The sequence below is a fragment of the Coregonus clupeaformis genome, chromosome 14, assembly GCF_020615455.1.
Source record: "Coregonus clupeaformis isolate EN_2021a chromosome 14, ASM2061545v1, whole genome shotgun sequence".
In the NCBI taxonomy this organism is placed as follows: Eukaryota; Metazoa; Chordata; class Actinopteri; order Salmoniformes; family Salmonidae; genus Coregonus; species Coregonus clupeaformis.
Window position 1 is genome coordinate 16,153,656 of NC_059205.1, and position 17,745 is coordinate 16,171,400.

Genomic DNA, 17,745 nt, shown 5'->3' on the forward strand with positions numbered 1-17,745 from the left:
CGATACGTCATCCCATCTGGTTTGGGCTTAGTGGGACTATCATTTGTTTTTGAACAGGACAATGACCCAACACACCTCCAGGCTGTGTAAGGGCTATTTTACCAAGAAGGAGAGTGATGGAGTGCTACATCAGATGAACTGGCCTCCACAATCATCAGACCTCAACCCAATTGAGTAGGTTTGGGATGAGTCGGACCGCAGAGTGAAGGAAAAGCAGCCAACAAGTGCTCAGCATGTGGGAACTCCTTCAAGACTGTTGGAAAAGCATTTCAGGTGAAGCTGGCTGAGAGAATGCCAAGTGTGCAAAGCTGTCATCAAGGCAAAGGGTGGCTATTTGAAGAATCTCAAATATATTTTGATTTGTTTAACACTTTTTGGGTTACTACATGATTACATATGTGTTAATTCATAGTTTTGATGTCTTCACTATTATTCTACAATGTAGAAAATAGTAAAAAAATAAAGAAAAACCCTTGAATGAGTAGGTGTCCAAACTTTTAACTGGTACTGTACATACAGGTAACTGCCAAAAGAAAGGAAACACTTTTGTAAATGAGGGATAAAAAGTATATTGAAAGCAGGCGCCTCCACACAGGCGTGGTTCCTGAGTTAATTAAGCAATTTAACATCCCATCATGCTTAGAGTCATGTATAAAAATGCCCAGTTGCCTATTATTTTGGCTACCATAGCTAGAAGAGATCTCAGTGACTTTGAAAGAGGGGTCTCAAAGGAGCATAGGGTGTTCCAGACACTTGTAGAATCTATCTCAAGGTGCATTGAAGCTGTTCTGGTGGCTTGTGGTGGCCCAACGCCCTATTAAGACACGGTTGGTGTTTCCTTTATTTTGGCAGTTACCTGTATGTACACAGATTAGACAGTTTGCAGGTGCACACACACACTCTGCCTAAGGAAGTCTCAAGGAACACACATCCAAAGTCTGACAGGTGTGTCCATCTCAAGAGGTCATTCATTTCCATGAGTCAACACACATACCCTCAACGCACTCACAGATTTACAGCATCCTGGATGCTCCTCTTCAGGTACTGTAGGTTGATGACTTTGTACAGCTCCTTGCAGACACACTCGCACAGACACACAGAGCCAAACACACACCCTCTCCTCCTCTCTCAGGCGTGTGCTGCGGCCAGGTCTTGGTTGATGAAGCGTCGTAGTCTCTCCAGGTATTGGCTGTAGAGTTCTATGTCGTTGTGCCCCGCCCCCTCCACCCAAAGCGGCTCCACGGCCTTGGGACAGCGCTCAAACAGAGCCAGGCCGTGGGAGAAGTCTATCACCTCGTCCTCCGTCCCGTGGATGATCAGCACCGGGGATGGGATCTTAGACACCTTCTCTATGCTGCAATATATAGGTTAGTATCAGTTAGTAAGCAGTCGACAAGACCTTGTCATTGTTTCTGCGATTGCATATGTGTATGATTGTTTTTTAATGTGCTTTTTGGCTGAGGAGTCCAAATATCTATTTATTCCAAAAGATGTGGGCCTTTATAACGATTACTTTTGTTCTGGATCTAAATTAAGCATTCTAATGTTTTTTTTTGTGCATGCGTGTCTCACTTGGGGAAGGCATCAAAGCAGTAGGTCTTCTTGGTGTCGGGGAAGGCCACCCTCATGCCAGAGGTGAGAGGGGAGTGGAGCACCACAGCAGCACACTCAAACCTGGACGCCAGGTCCACCGTGGGTACCGTGCCAATACTCTGCCCATACAGGATGATGTTCTCTGGGCTGATGCCATACCTGACACACACAGAGACAGAGAACTGAGTAAACAAATACAGAGAGGACCAAAATAAGCCGACTTGTTTTTCCAACTAGCTCTCAGTCTCACTTCGGAATTAGACGTTCATCCATGTTTCTCAAATGTCAAATTTCGAGGTTGTTCCAAATGTCACATTTCGAAGTGTTTAAGGTTAAGTGTAGGCATTAACAGCTAATTTAAGGTTAGGGTTAAGTTCAGGCATTAACTCCAAATTCTTAAGGTAAGGGTTAAGGTTTGGGGTAGGTTTTAACAAGATTCTATCGCTGGATTCGAACTTGCAACCTTTGGAATCAGATGCAGATGCATCTGACTCCGGGGTTAAGAGTCTTTGATTCCAAAGGTTGCAAGTTAACCCTAACATTAAATTAGCTGTTAATGCCTAAACTTAACCTTAAACACCTCGAAATTTGATTTTGAATCAAATACAGATGCCTACACCCATCTGCCATCCCCTTCCACAATGCCCTAGCAAAACCCAAACCTACTTGAAGGTAACAGCGCTCACTGTTGCCCCCTAGTGGCCAGTTTCCATGTCATCTCCCGACGTCCTCAGACATGGATGGATGTCGAATACTGACCTGTATCACGGGTGACCTGGCTGTGTGTGCTAGGGCTGTTCCCGACATAAAAAAATCTTGGTTGACCGAGTCATCTGTTCTTTCAACCAATCGATTGTTCGACATTTTAAAGTGTATTTTTCCATATATAGACACATCCTATGCGTTTTAATCAAATCAACTATATGCTTGTCTGATACTTTATGCACACTCTTTGAGCAAATAATTAAGACACACAGATGAATGAATAGAGGGAGTCCGACTGCAATTGATTTGATTGTGCCGGGCCAGGCTCAGAATTTCAGATGACAAATAAACTCTGAAAGGGGGAATGTTTGGTTGCTCAGGAGGTAACGGGGAAGTCAGATGTGTGGAATAAATTGGACTAGTTGTGGAAAATACTGGAGATCAAGAAGAATAAGGTAAGGAGCAAGCGCTGCATGCATATTATGTGTCCCAAACAGGTGCTGTTAGATTACAATATAATTTTCTGACCGTTTAGAACAATGTAAACACTAAATAAATTATAAGCGTACCAGAGAGTCTGTTGTAAGGTTCTTTTTTGTCTTTTTTTTGGAAAGCCTTTATTACAGCAAAGATTAAAAACAGTCACATGCATTCGTGAATGCAACTGCCGAGATGGAACGGTATATTTATTGTTTACATTAATTATTCAAGGGTCGCTTTGTTATTTTATTTTAAAACTAAAATGCTTGATTGCATTTCAAATCATGAATGACTCGTACGCTGTGTGATGTCATTAACGAATGAATGAATGATAGATACAGTAGCCTATATAAGTATTGAGATATGGGCCTAAGTAAGTTACGGTATTAAGACTAAACAGGATGAGCTCTTAGGCCTACAGCTTGATGGTGGTTATACAAGGCTGCTATACTAAGACTACTAATGATAATGACATTACTTATTATTATAATGATCATAATAATAGTAATTATAACAATAAGAAGACGATCAAGAAATTATTATTATAAATAATGTTTTTCTGGCAATTTGGAACAGTGTAAACAATGCTAAATCAATTATAAGTAATACCAGAGAGGCTGGTCTAACAATAAAAAGAGTAAAGCCTTTATTACAGCATAGCAAAGATTATAAAGAGCCACATTTGTGAAATTGTTTATCAGACATCTTGTGGATGCGTGAGGCTTGGTGCTCACGCATCAGTAGGCTATTAAACAAACACTCAAACAGGCAACACAAGCAGGATCTATCTTATTTCTGTAGCTAGATATATATGGATGAAAACAATCCTTTATCAAGGTAATGATTCCATTCAAATCTAGCTAGGCCTGTATTCATTTTTATATAGTATTTTAGATCCTAATGAATAACATTACATGAATAACACAACACGCCATTACATTGGCGTGTTGTGTTTTCTCTAGCAGGAGGTAAGCTTGGCTTCTTATATGATGTTGAGTAAAGCTTAAACCATGTATTTAGATTGTAGGTAGGTATTGTAGTTAGGTATTATAGGTAGTTTACTCAGGTAGTTATTGTAGGTTATTGTAGGTAATTATTGTAGGTAAGGACTGTATTCGGCGGACCCCGGCGAAGCACGAGGCTAGCTTACCCACTACTTGGACCAACAAAGCTAGCTAGCTAGCGGGTAGCTACCGGTAACTTTTAGCAACTGTGGTTAGCTGTTTCCAATGTTATTTCACGCTTAAGAATACCTGTAATTGAGCCAGCTAGCTGCCACCTTCAGCTGTTTTTCTAACCTCATTATCATTAACGTTAGGTGGTTGGTAGCTGCTGTACTTAATTTCGGCTACTGACTGCAGTCTGCCAGTTTGGCTTTATACATAGCTTGGACTTTGTCGAGTAAGGCTTAAACTATGTATTTAGATTGTAGTTAGGTACTATAGGTAGGCATCGTGGGCTGTATATTATTAAGTAGTATAGGTAGGCATCGTGGGCTGTTGTGGGTAGCTGTTGTGTAGTTATTGTAGGTTACTTTTGTATTCGGCGGTGCCGGGTGTAGCACGAAGCTAGCTAGCTAACTCACCTCCTGGATTAGCTGGCGAGTTGCTATTAGCAACGGTTGCAACTAAAAACAATATCCTTTTAGCTAGCTACATTCGTTCGCAGCGACGCCGTTTTTCAAACAAAGTCAACACAGTAGCCATTGCTAGCCAGCCAACACTACCAGCTGGCTGTACTGTGGTAGCTAAATACAATATCTTTGTGCTAGCTACCCAACGTTTAATCATTGCTGCGTTATGAAAGGTAAGCTTGGCTCTTATATGGTGTTGAGTTAAGCTTAAACCATGTATTTAGATTGTAGGTAGGTATTGTAGTTTGGTATTATAGGTAGCTTACTCAGGTAGTTATTGAAGGTTATTGTAGGTAATTATTGTAGGTAAGGACTGTATTCGGCGGACCCCGGCGAAGCACGAGGCTAGCTTACCCACTACTTGGACCAACAAAGCTAGCTAGCTAGCTAGCGGGTAGCTACTGGTAACTTTTTGCAACTGTGGTTAATTGTTTCCAATGTTATTTCATGCTTAAGAGTACCTGTGATTGAGCCAGCTAGCTGCTACCATTCAGCTGTTTTTCTAACCTCATCCGAGGCATTAACGTTAGGTGGTTGGTAGCTGCTGTACTTAATTACAGCTACTGATAACAGTCTGCTGTAGTTTACAACAATTCTAATTTCTAAAGTGGAAGTTGGGAGAGTTTTACTCGGGTGGTTCAGTGAAACAATTATAGTCTCTGAGGTGGAAGTTGGGAGAGTTATATATATATATATATTTTTTTTTTTTTGGTGAGGGAGGCCTGCTCTCTCCTTTCATTCCGATCTCCTCTGCATTATTGTAGCCATCTGCTGCAGCCTGTCAACTATGCCTCTGCCTATCCCTGTTCTCTCCTCTCCGCACAGGCTACACAAACGCCTCACACCGCGTGGCTGCTGCCTCTCTAACCTGGTGGTCCCTGCACGCACCACACACCTGGAGTTCCAGGTCTCAGGCAGCCTCTGGAACTGCCGTTCTGCCGCCAACAAGGCTGACTTCATCCCAGCCTATGCTACCCTCCAGTCCCTCGACTTCCTGGCGCTGACGGAAACATGGATTACCACTGAAAACACTGCTACTCCTACTGCTCTCTCCTCGTCTGACCATGTGTTCTCGCATACCCCGAGAGCATCTGGTCAGAGGGGTGGTGGCACAGGAATCCTCATCTCTCCCAAGTGGTCATTCTCAATTTTTCCCCTAACCCATCTGTCTATCTCCTCATTTGAATTCCACGCTGTCACAGTCACTAGCCCATTTAAGCTTAATATCCTTGTCATCTATCGCCCTCCAGGTTCCCTTGGAGTTCATCAATGAGCTTGACGCCTTGATAAGTTCCTTTCCTGAGGATGGCTCACCCTTCACAGTTTTTGGGGGATTTCAACCTCCCACGTCTACATTTGACTCATTTCTCTCTGCCTCCTTCTTTCCACTCCTCTCCTCTTTTGACCTCACCCTCTCACCATCCCCCCACTCACAAGGCAGGCAATACGCTTGACTTCATCTTTACTAGATGTTGCTCTTCTACTAATCTCACTGCAACTCCCCTCCATGTCTCCGACCACTACTTTGTATCCTTTTCTCTCTCGCTCTCCTCCAACACTACTCACTCCGCCCCTACACAGATGGTAATGCGCCGCCGCAACCTTCGCTCTCTCTCTCCCACTACTCTCTCCTCTTCCATCCTATAATCTCTTCCCTCTGCTCAATCCTTCTCCCTCCAATCTCCTGATTCTGCCTCCTCAACCCTCCTCTCCTCCCTTTCTGCATCCTTTGACTCCCTGTGTCCCCTATCCTCCCGGCCGGCTCGGTCCTCCCCTCCAGCTCTGTGGCTTGATGACTCATTGCGAGCTCACAGAACAGAGCTTCATCTGTTTCTGCTGCTAAGGCCACTTTCTACCACTCTAAATTCCAAGCATCTGCCTCTAACCCTAGGAAGCTCTTTGCCACATTCTCCTCACTGCTGAATCCCCCCCTCCTCCCTCTCTGTGGATGACTTTGTCAACCACTTTGAAAAGAAGGTTGACGACATCCGATCCTCGTTTGTTAAGTCTAATGACACTGCTGGTCCTGCTCACACTGCCCTACCCTATGCTTTGACTTATTTCTCCCCTCTCTCTCCAGATAAAATCTTGCGACTAGTGACTGCAGGCCGCCCAACAACCTGCCCGCTTGACCCCATCCCCTCCTCTCTTCTCCAGACCATCTCCGGTGACCTTCTCCCCTACCTCACCTCGCTGATCAACTCATCCTTGACCGCTGGCCATGTCCCTTCCGTCTTCAAGAGAGCGAGAGTTGCACCCCCTTCTCAAAAAAACCAACACTTGATCCCACTGATGTCAACAACTACAGACCAGTATCCCTTCTTTCTTTTCTTTCCAAAACTATTGAGCGTGCCGTCTTTAGCCAACTCTCTTGCTATCTCTCTCAGAATGACCTTCTTGATCCAAACCAGTCAGGTTTCAGGACTGGTCATTCAACTGAGACTGCTCTTCTCTGTGTCACGGAGGCTCTCCGCACTGCTAAAGCTAACTCTCTCTCCTCTGCTCTTGTCCTTCTAGACCTGTCTGCTGCCTTTGATACAGTGAACCATCAGATCCTCCTCTCCACCCTCTCCAAGCTGGGCATCTCCGGCGCGGCTCACTCCTGGATTGCGTCCTACCTGACCGGTCGCTCCTACCAAGTGGCGTGGCGAGAAGCTGTCTCCGCACCACGTGCTCTCACCACTGGTGTCCCCCAGGGCTCAGTTCTAGGCCCTCTCCTTTTCTCCCTATACACCAAGTCACTTGGCTCTGTCATATCCTCACATGGCCTCTCCTATCATTGCTACGCTGACAATACACAACTAATCTTCTCCTTTCCCCCTTCTGATAACCAGGTGGCGAATCGCATCTCTGCATGTCTGGCAGACATATCAGTATGGATGACGGATCACCACCTCAAGCTGAACCCTGGCAAGACGGAGCTGCTCTTCCTCCCGGGGAAGGACTGCCCGTTCCATGATCTCGCCATCACGGTTGACAACTCCGTTGTGTCCTCCTCCCAGAGTGCGAAGAGCCTTGGCGTGACCCTGGACAACACCCTGTTGTTCTCCGCTAACATCAAGGCGGTGACCCGATCCTGCAGGTTCATGCTCTACAACATTCGGAGAGTACGACCCTGCCTTACACAGGAAGCGGCACAGGTCCTAATCCAGGCACTTGTCATCTCCCGTCTGGATTATTGCAACTCGCTGTTGGCTGGGCTCCCTGCCTGTGCCATTAAACCCCTACAACTCATCGAGAATGCCGCAGCCCGTCTGGTGTTCAACCTTCCCAAGTTCTCTCACGTCACCCCCCTCCTCCGCACACTCCACTGGCTTCCAGTTGAAGCTCGCATCCGTTACAAGACCATGGTGCTTGCCTATGGAGCAGTGAGGGGAACGGCACCTCCGTACCTTCAGGCTCTGATCAGTCCCTACACCCAGGCGAGGGCATTGCGTTCATCCACCTCTGGCCTGCTGGCTCCCCTTCCTCTGCGGAAGCATAGTTCCCGCTCAGCCCAGTCAAAGCTGTTCGCTGCTCTGGCACCCCAATGGTGGAACAAGCTCCCTCACGACGCCAGGACAGCGGAGTCACTCACCACCTTCCGGAGACATTTGAAACCCCACCTCTTTAAGGAACACCTGGGATAGGATAAAGTAATCCTTCTACCCCTCCCCCCCCAAAAAAAAAAAAAATATATATAGTATAATTGTAAAGTGGTTATCCCACTGGCTATAGGGTGAATGCACCAATTTGTAGTCGCTCTGGATAAGAGCGTCTGCTAAATGACGTAAATGTGCCCTTGAGCAAGGCACTTAACCCTAATTGCTCCTGTAAGTCGCTCTGGATAAGAGCGTCTGCTAAATGACTAAAATGAAAAAATGAAAAAATAAAGCCAGGCCCATTTAACAGTTAGGCTGTTGATTATAGACCTAATTAAGTTGGGGTTTCCTCTCTCCTCACTGTTCTTAGACAATTAAGGCAAGGGCTGTTTTCTCATCTCCTAACTCCGTTGCTGCCGCCGCCGCATTGTTCAACACCACGCTGGTTAACGTTGCTATTATGCACATAGCAACATGGTCTAGGAAAAGGCGCCAATTCAACAGCGCACTGATGTTTCAGAACCGTGGACAGCGACCGAAATCCAACGGGGAAGAAAGCGCATTTGTTATAAAATAATAAAATGTGTTACTAGTGTTGCACCATAGTTCTTATGTAATATAACCATATACAATTTCAGTAGCACGTCTTAGAGTGATGGACAGTGCCATCCTCACGGCTTCCATAATGGATAAATTAACTCAGGCAGGGCGAATTAGACAGGTGTCTTGTTCACCATGAAAAAAATGTTTTTTTGCTACAGCTCGACTAAAAAAATCTCAGTCAACCAACAGCCTATCGACCAAACAATCGACCGGGTCGATTAAATGGGGTCAGCCCTAGTGTGTGCAGCCTCAGCACAGCACTATATAAGGGAGTTTTCACAAAGTTTTGAGCTACAGTTTGATTCAGAGTTAGATTATTTGCTACATTGTATTTATTTTCACATTGCCAAATATCAAAAACAAACAAAAATTCCTAAACAAACCCATATATCCATGCAAGTCATTTGTTTATTTGACTAAAACGCTCACGTTAAATCCATCTACAGTGCCTTCGGAAAGTATTCAGACCCCTTGACTTTTTCCACATTTAGTTACGTTACAGCCTTAATCTAAAATTGATTCTATTTTTTCCCCTCATCAAATCTACACACAATACCCCATAATGACGAAGCAAAAACAGGTTTTTATAAATTTTTGCTACTTTATTTAAAATAAAAAACTTAAATATCACATTTACATAAGTATTCAGAACCTTCACTCAGTACTTTGTTGAAGCACCTTTGGCAGCGATTACAGCCTCGAGTCTTCTTGGGTATGACGCTACAAGCTTGGCACACCTGTATTTGGGGAGTTTCTCCCATTCTTCTCTGCAGATCATCTCGAGCTCTGTCAGGTTGTATGGGGAGCGTTGCTGCACAGCTATTTTCAGGTCTCTCCAGAGATGTTCGTTCGAGTTCAAGTCCGGGCTCTGGCTGGGCCACTCAAGGACATTCAGAGACTTGTCCCGAAGCCACTCCTGCGTTGTCTTGGCTGTGTGCTTAGGGTCGTTGTCCTGTTGGAAGGTTAACCTTTGCCCCAGTCTGAGGTCCTGAGCACTCCGGAGCAGGTTTTCATCAAGGAGCTCTCTGTTCTTTGCTCCGTTCATCTTTGCCTCGATCCTGACTAGTCTCCCAGTCCCTGCCACTGAAAAACATCCCCACAGCATGATGCTGCCACCACCATGCTTCACCGTAGAGATGGTGCCAGGTTTCCTCCAGACGTGACGCTTGGCATTCAGCCCAAAGAGTTCAATCTTGGTTTCATCAGACCAGAGAACCTTGTTTCTCATGGTCTGAGAGTCTTTAGGTCCCTTTTGGCAAACTCCAAGCAGGCTGCCATGTGCCTTTTACTGAGGAGTGGCTTCCATTTGGTCCCTCTACCATAAAGGCCTGATTGGTGGAGTGCTGCAGAGATGGTTTTCCTTCTGGAAGGTGCTCCCATCTCCACAGAGGAACTCTAGAGCTCTGTCAGTGACCATCGGGTTCTTGGTCACCTCCCTGACCAAGGCCCTTCTCCCCCGATTGCTCAGTTTGGCCGGGCGGCCAGCTCTAGGAGATGTCTTGGTGGTTCCAAATTTCTTCCATTTAAGAATGATGGAGGCCACTGTGTTCTTGGGTATCTTCAATGCTGCAGACATTTTTTGGTACCCTTCCCCAGATCTGTGCCGACACAATCCTACCTCGGAGCTCTATTGACAATTCCTTCGACCTCATGGCTTGGTTTTGGCTCTGACATGCACTGTCAACTGTGGGATCTTATATAGACAGGTGTGTGCCTTTCCAAACTATGTCCAATCAATTGAATGTACAACAGGTGGACTCTAATCAAGTTGTAGAAACATCTCAAGGATGATCAATGGAAACAGGATGCACCTATGCTCAATTTCGAGTCTCATAGCAAAGGGTCTGAATACTTATGTCAATTAGGTATTTCGGTTTTACATTTTTATAAATTAGCAAACATTTCTAAAAACCTGTTTTTGCTTTGTCATTATGGGGTATTGTGTGTAGATTGAGGATTTTGTATTTTAGAATAAGGCTTAACTTAACAAAATGTGGAAAAAGTCAAGGGGCTGAATACTTTCCGAAGGCGCTGTATGTTTATCATGAAGCATCACTTGTGTGTCCCAATCTTCATATTACTTATGCTTTGGTCTTCCAACAACATGCAGGATAAAACAGCCCAATAGCCCATCTAACTGCGACGTGAATAGGCTATATTCAATAGCCTATCCCCGGTATAGTCCCTGTCTCCCCTAATCTGCATCGGATGCGCTCATAAACGCGCTGCTATACTCACAGAATGTTTCAGAGATATCAAGTTATGATGCTGCATTTCATAAAATGCTAGCAGTGAAACAAACAATAATACTGTGCGACTGTGGTTCCTTTCCTTTGTTTGGTCCGGACTGCGTTCTCACCTGCAGCGAACCGCATCACGGTACGAATTGAAACGGACCCTTTTTGAGCTAACCACACTGTGTTGTTTAGCACGCTCCGGAGTGCGGGTAGTGTGTTCACACCAGTCCAAACGAACCCAACTAAGGAGGGAAATGCAACTGAGTTTGGAAAAAAACACTCCAAACCAATTCGGTGTGAAAGCCCCCTAATTCAGCTGATCAAAGGTCTTGATGATTAGTTAACGAGCGGGTTTGGGTGTGTGTGTAACAGCTGTTTACCGGGAGCGTAGGGCGTGCCAGGCTGCATCTATGTCAGCGTAGAGGTTCTTCTCTGAGGGTTTGCCGGTGCTGACACCATAGCCAGAGTAGTCGTAGGAGAAGATGTTACAGTTGATACGCGTGCCCAGGCCAATGTAGAAGCTACTCATCTGACCCAAGTCTACTGCATTACCATGGGAGAACAGCACTGTGAACCTAGGAGGGAGAAGGAGAGGGGGGAGGGAGAAGGAGAGGGGGGAGGGAGAAGGAGAGGGGGAGAGAGAAGGAGAGGGGGGAGAGAGAAGGAGAGGGGGGAGAGAGAAGGAGAGGGGGGAGGGAGAAGGAGAGGGGGGAGGGAGAAGGAGAAGGAGAGGGGGGAGGGAGAAGGAAAAGGGCGAGGGAGAAGGAAAGGGGCGAGGGAGAAGGAAAGGGGCGAGGGAGAAGGAAAGGGGCGAGGGAGAAGGAAAGAGAGAGGAAATGAAAAAAAGGTACAATTTAAGAGAAAGTAAAATTGAAGGATGATGTACTGTACAATAGAACCATCTAATTTAATAGAACACTATCTTACTTTAATGCATTTCTATAAATAGAACAACCTGCACAGATGTCTATTTTTAAGGACAGAAACAAACGCTATCTCTTTGAAAACGAACAAGAGAAATGTCACGGCCCACCAATTCATTAACACTGTTCTAGCTCTTCACTTTCCTCCCCTCCACTCACTCACCTGGCATTGGGGGCACAGCGGATGTACATGCAGCCCACCCTGTTCCCCCGGCTGGACCTGGTCAGGAACACGTCCGTCATGTCCAGCTCTCTCTGGGTGTACTGGAACTCTGCCCTCTCTGTCAGGTGGAGCTTCCACCTGCCCTCTCCTCCCCCACCCCCGCCTCCTCTGTCCCCCCCACCACCACCCAGCCGGGAGCGCAGGCCCGGAGCCCCCAGAGAGGGGGGTGCACCCCCAGGCGTGGTCCCGGCTGCTGCCGCAGCTGTAGCCTCTGGGTCTGGCAGCATTGCGTAGGTAGGCTCTGGAGGGAGGAAGGCCAGCTTGGCTGCGATGCGGCTGGGGCAAGGAGGGCAGCAGAACAGGCAGCATAGCTCTCTAATGGACAGGCCGTTCATCTTCTACGGATGGCAGGAAGGGGGGAGGGGGGCGTGAGTGTACTAAACAGCTTGCCTAGCTGTGTATATCACACAATGATGGATGGAACATTGATGGTGAAGAGCTAAATATCTACCTGTATTAAGGTTCCTCAGGGACTTGGAATCAGATGGCACATAAAGGTGCCAACACCACCTGGTCAGGTCACTCAGCAGGCTGGATCCGTGGGCAAAAAGAGTACCATGAACACACAGTACTGACATGCTCATTTAGCTAGCTTACTACCACATTATTCTGTGAGGTGGGAGAGTCAAAGTGGGGTTTGAACCAGTGACCCTGTGGATACATGCCATAAGGTCCTGACCTCAGTCTTAGCAGAGACGTAGTATGCCAGCCTTGCAGACATAGGAAGCCGTAGCTGTTAAGTTAGCTAGTTAACAATGCAAGACAATATCAGAATTCACAAGCTAACTTACAACGTCCTAAAAATGCACAGTGTATTCACGTTAGCTAGCAAGCTACAGGAAAAGCAAGCTAATATCTAGGTAACTTTAACTTCAATATCATACTGCATATTATGGTGAATCACTCAGTAAAACACTGATGTTCAGTAATGAGGATAGTTAAAGCTAGTTAACGTTAGCTAGCTGACTAGCGAACTAGCTTCATAAACTAGCTATATTGATTGTGATACACGCTAGCTAACCCTGCTAGATAGCTACCGGTACATAGCGTTAACGTAATGTGTCGAAAAATATAGCTTGCGAAACGAGACGATATTTAGCTAGCTAAAGCAGTGGCTAGCGTTAATGCAATTTAGCTAGCTAACGTTATCGGTAAATAACTTACTAGGTGGTGTAGCTAATGCTAGTTGGCTAAACTAGCTAGCCATGTCAAAGCATCAATTAGCTAGCTAACGTTAGCTAGCTTAAGGTTAATTTACCTATTCACGATGGGTTTGCGGACAAGATAAAATATTCCTGTCTATCAAAAAAGAGCTGCACAATACCTCGACAATCCTTCTTGAGCCCTGACATGGGTAGTGTACTCTGTATAATTTGATATTTGTCTGTCATTTGTAGATTGGCTAGCTAAATATCATGACAACCAGTTAATTTCTCCACAACCCTGTCCGACTAGACCCGGAAGTGACGGAGAGAGAGGGCGTAGCCCATTGGTAGTGATAAGTCATTCATTTAGCGCTTACAATGTAACATTTTACAAAATTGTCGTTTTCACTGATTACGTTGTGATACTATATACTTGCACTGGAAAAGAGCAGGCTATGTGTGTGTGTGTGGGGGGATTCTTCTATGAGGGAGAATTTTCCTTGGATTAAGGAAAATGTTCCATCGTGGGGACTTTTCCCACGTCCCCATGAGGACAATGCTATTTTAAATTTAGGGGTTAGGTTTAGGGTTAGAATACGGGTTTGGGTTAGAATTAGGGATAGTGTAAGGGTAAGGGGTTAGGGTTAGGGTTAGGAATTAGGTGTGAGAGAAAGAGAGAGTGTGTGAGAGAGAGAGAGAGAGAGAGAGAGAGAGAGAGAGAGAGAGAGAGAGAGAGAGAGAGAACCTTAGGTTTGGTCAGTGTGTTTCCTCTGGGACCTTAATTAGAGAGGGACAGGTCAAAAAGTATAAAACTGCCCTTTAGACCAGTTTTTGTCTCGAAGGGATACAGCTGTTGTCAAAATTGACTTTTCTTAGCAGGTTTAGAAGAACTTACGCAGAAGGTTAGGATAATTAACGTAGCAGGTTAGGATAATTAGGTTAAGGTTAGGGAAAGGTTTAGAGTTAGCTAAAATGCACACAAAAAATATCTGCTTTTGACTTCAAATTTAAAAGCTGTATCCCATCAAGATATGACCATTAGACCAGTGTGTGGATGAGAGAATTTTACATGAAGTGTGTGGTGTCATTGCTTTGCTGCATCTGTTGGTGAACCACCCAAAGAACCCAATTGTGATTTTTACATATCCAATCTTTTCTTCTGACTATCCACACTCAGTTTTACATGTGACCCATATCAGATGTGCGCATTCACACTGATGTAGCCTCTGAAGTAGCGTTACAGATGCTCATTTCCTGTCACTGTTCCTTTACATTTTGGGGTGGTTGTCATGCTAATGAAGGGTAATCTGCAACAAACAAAAAACACTTCAGAGCAAAACAAATCAGATTTCAGTGTCCAGAAGGATTACTGTTATACTATTCCAGGTATTCCTTAAAGAGGTAGGGTTTCAAGTGTCTCCGGAAGGTGGTCAGTGACTCCGCTGCCTTGTTCCACCATTGGGGTGGCAGAGCAGCGAATAGCTTTGACTGGGCTGAGCGGGAACTGTGCTTCCGTAGAGGTAGAGGGGCTAGCAGGCCAGAGGTGGATGTAGGGTCTGATCAGAGCCTGAAGGTAAGGAGGTGCGGTTCCCCTCACAGCTCCGTAGGCAAGCACCATGGTTTTGTAGTAGATGCGAGCTTCAACTGAAAGCAAGTGGAGTGTGCGGAGGAGCGGGGTGACAAAACAAGCTAACTTAAACCTTTATTCCTTTAATAAACGTTGCTTATTTTTTATACTGTATCTGCCTCTGGCTGTGTTCATGGGCCTAGAACCTGTGATACCAATAGATGTTACAGATGGATAGGACTATTTATGTAATTAGGAAAACCATAATTTACAACAATGACTTTGGCTGTCCTACCTCACAGAATATTATGAATAGGCTATAACACATTTTATTGAGTGAATATATAATTACTGTACAAAATTATAGAGATACCCTGCTCGTATTTGTTGAGATCCTTCTCTCGGAAACATCTGCCACTCAGCTGCTCCCTTGTGCCCCCCTTTCATCTGATTTCTTTAGTTTTGACAGCTTCCACTGATGGCATCTCGCTCTGTTCATTCCTACAGCAGTGGTTCCTTTATTATGCAGTGTTTTAATCTACTATAATCTTTGACATTTTCACACCCAGATGTCCTTCATGGGTTATGTCATGGATCCTAATCTGAATGTCATTCTTTCTCCAGAATATACATTTTCAGTTTGTTCCATATTTCTAACCTAATGATATGCTACAGTGTTCAAAGACAAAACCCAATATTTGTTTATAATTTGGTAATGATTTTCTGTCGTTATATATTTTTAAAAAAATAAGTGATTGATTTGAATATGCAAGAAAAAAACACAACTTTATGTGTGCGTGTGCGTGGGTGCGAGTGAAAGAGCGAGAGAGAGAGAGAGAGAGAGAGAGAGAGAGAGAGAGAGAGGGAGAGAGAGAGAGAGAGAGTGCGCGAGAGAGCAAGGACGTTCCCATTCATGCACTGTGGGGTGCTGTGTCGTTTTGCAATGGGCCCCTGCCGTGAATATTTCTGTCTCGGTGTTGGTTTGGTAATTTTATGTATTGTTGGCTATGGAGACATTCTGCGTTGGTGTCCATCCTAAATCAAGTATTGTCTAGGAATATATATATGCATCATAAGCCTGTGATAACTGAGAGCTTGACCAGTGCCGACTCAAATCAGGGAGGAGAGCCGTTGTCTCTCTCGGGCTGTCAAACCTGGAAAGACTGCACAACTGGGTGAATTAATTAAGACTGAATGGAAAGACTCGTGAGTATTTTGACTGCACATATAGCCTAAGCTTTCTAGTCATTTGATGGTGATGCTTGCGTACCCCGCATATATATATTCCTAGACAATTTGCAGGGGTGCCCGCAAACTATTTCCATTTTCAGCCAAGGTACTGGAATGTAGCCTATAAAAAAACCACTGCACCTGCATGTACAGTATTTCGCTTTCAACCGGGAAAGGTTTATTGGAAAGGTCCGGACTGGTCTGGGCGCATTCTCTGAAAGATAGCGGAGATGCCACGGTTACACGCAGAAGCCGCTCGATGAAGAGACAGGTGCGACAGAGAGGATTGGTATTAGGCTAGCTGCGGGGATACCGATTCTCAACCAGGCATTGTGATTCAAGACCCCCAAAGAGAGCTCGGTGCCGTTCTTCACCCCTTGTGTTGATTTGAGAGTTGGAGAAAACCCGGTCTGCATAGGTTACGAGAGAACGGCTAGACATAGCCTGCATACCTGTCCGTCTCGCACAGTGAATGGTGAGTGAGCTAAGCGGTATGGTGGAAGATGGTGAACAGGTATTGCGTTCGCCGTAGAAGCGTTTTTGTCGCGGCCACACCTTATGTTGCTGGTTTTGGATGTGCATGCTTTGAATACACTCATGTATGTTTAATTAGCTGCCTGCCATTGAATGCTTTGGGTTACTGATAATGACAAAATACTCTTGTGGCATATTCATTTGATGTATCTGTCTCCTGTGGTTGCTACTGTCTGGGCCCTGTGTTCTTTGTATTATTCAATGCATCATTGTTTTCATGATGGATTAATTGATTTTTTATTATTTTGTCATGTTTTGCATCACTTGCATGATATAGACCATTAGTTTTATGTGGGCCTATTGGTATATGATCATTAATGTTTATAAATGTTTTCAATGTCAACATGCAACAACAGTAAGAATTCTGATCATAAGGATGACAATATAGTTTAATCATGTTGACAATTAGCCTACTGATCCTGTATGGAACAACAGCTCTTATTCATCCCTATGCATGAGGCACATAATGCTAGTTTTCTTTAATTCCTTGGGTCATTCTTGTACAGTGTGACTCTGAACCTGGGGAATGACCTGAGGTAAGTAATTGGCATGAAAGAGTGACATTGAATAATTATGTTTTCTCAAGGTTTTCGGTGATGCAGACCAAAGGTTCGACATATGGTGATTTGACTGCTGTCACTCCATTGATTGGCTCATTATTCTTTCAGTGATGGAATTACAGTAGCTCCATGGTCTATGGTCTAAGTGTAGTATAATTTAAAGCACTTTGAGACCTACTGAGTAGGAAGACCCAGTTGGGTCTACAGGTAAACTGACATTTGCGTGGCTGGCCTGTGCTTTTAACTAGACTAATTTGATTGGAAGTTTTAAAAAAGTATGCCCAGACTGCCGCCCCCTGTTGTTACCCTGTTAATTCCAAATGGCCTCTGGATTGCCTGTGATTGGTCCATAGGGTTTTTGATGGGAGTGGGAGCAGAGCCATGCATACAGAGTTCAGCAAACATGACATTCTTTAAAAACATACATTTTATTTGACCTATTCTCGCTGCTTTTCCTTGACAGTAAAAAAAATAAAATAAACTTCCATAGGCAAAGCAATAAACACCTTAACATTCACATACATACAGCACATTTCCACAAACATCATTGACATCACGCCGTATCCACACCCAATGTTGTTTCCAAGACTAGTAAGACTATTGTAAGACTCTTGTAAGACTTGTAGAACATGACATTCTATTGTGTATTCTATTGTGTACTCTTACTGGAATGTAATGGCTTTGGAACTTGAGATGAGATGACAGGGTTTGCTGAACTCTATATCTCTGAC

The 17,745-nt window shown here is 44.7% G+C and overlaps 2 protein-coding genes across 3 annotated transcripts in view; one reads left to right on the forward strand and one right to left on the reverse strand.

Annotated features, from left to right (window-relative positions):
* Positions 1-847: 847 nt before the first annotated feature.
* Positions 848-13,448, reverse strand: LOC121581569 (alpha/beta hydrolase domain-containing protein 17A). 2 transcript variants are annotated; one of them, XM_041897071.2, is made up of 6 exons: positions 13,303-13,448; positions 12,430-12,509; positions 11,919-12,316; positions 11,213-11,407; positions 1,573-1,752; positions 848-1,354 (listed from the first exon to the last, which is right to left on the reverse strand). In XM_041897071.2, exons 3-6 carry the CDS (start codon positions 12,311-12,313, stop codon positions 1,129-1,131), a joined length of 996 nt encoding a protein of 331 aa, XP_041753005.1. In that variant the 5' UTR covers positions 12,314-12,316; positions 12,430-12,509; positions 13,303-13,448; the 3' UTR covers positions 848-1,128. The 2 variants fall into 2 exon arrangements, with proteins under 2 accessions (XP_041753005.1, XP_041753004.1); XM_041897070.2 differs by having other exon boundaries at positions 13,237-13,448.
* Positions 13,449-15,584: 2,136 nt separating this feature from the next.
* The window catches only part of LOC121581187 (semaphorin-6B), a 70,056-nt gene continuing 67,895 nt past the window's right edge, over positions 15,585-17,745 (forward strand). Inside the window, exon 1 of the mRNA XM_041896633.2 lies at positions 15,585-16,395. Coding sequence (XP_041752567.1) covers positions 16,393-16,395 — 3 coding nt within the window. The 5' untranslated portion in view covers positions 15,585-16,392. The remainder of the gene's footprint in view (positions 16,396-17,745) is intronic.

Excerpts from the sequence above, each read along its gene's own strand:
- LOC121581569 (XM_041897071.2), bottom strand. The coding sequence starts at position 12,313 with ATGAACGGCCTGTCCATTAGAGAGCTATGCTGCCTGTTCTGCTGCCCT. Across the intron at positions 1,753-11,212 it reads TGGCACGCCCTACGCTCCCG|GTATGGCATCAGCCCAGAGA; the intron begins GTAAACAGCTGT and ends TGTGTGTGTCAG. Across the intron at positions 1,355-1,572 it reads TGCTTTGATGCCTTCCCCAA|CATAGAGAAGGTGTCTAAGA; the intron begins GTGAGACACGCA and ends TATATATTGCAG.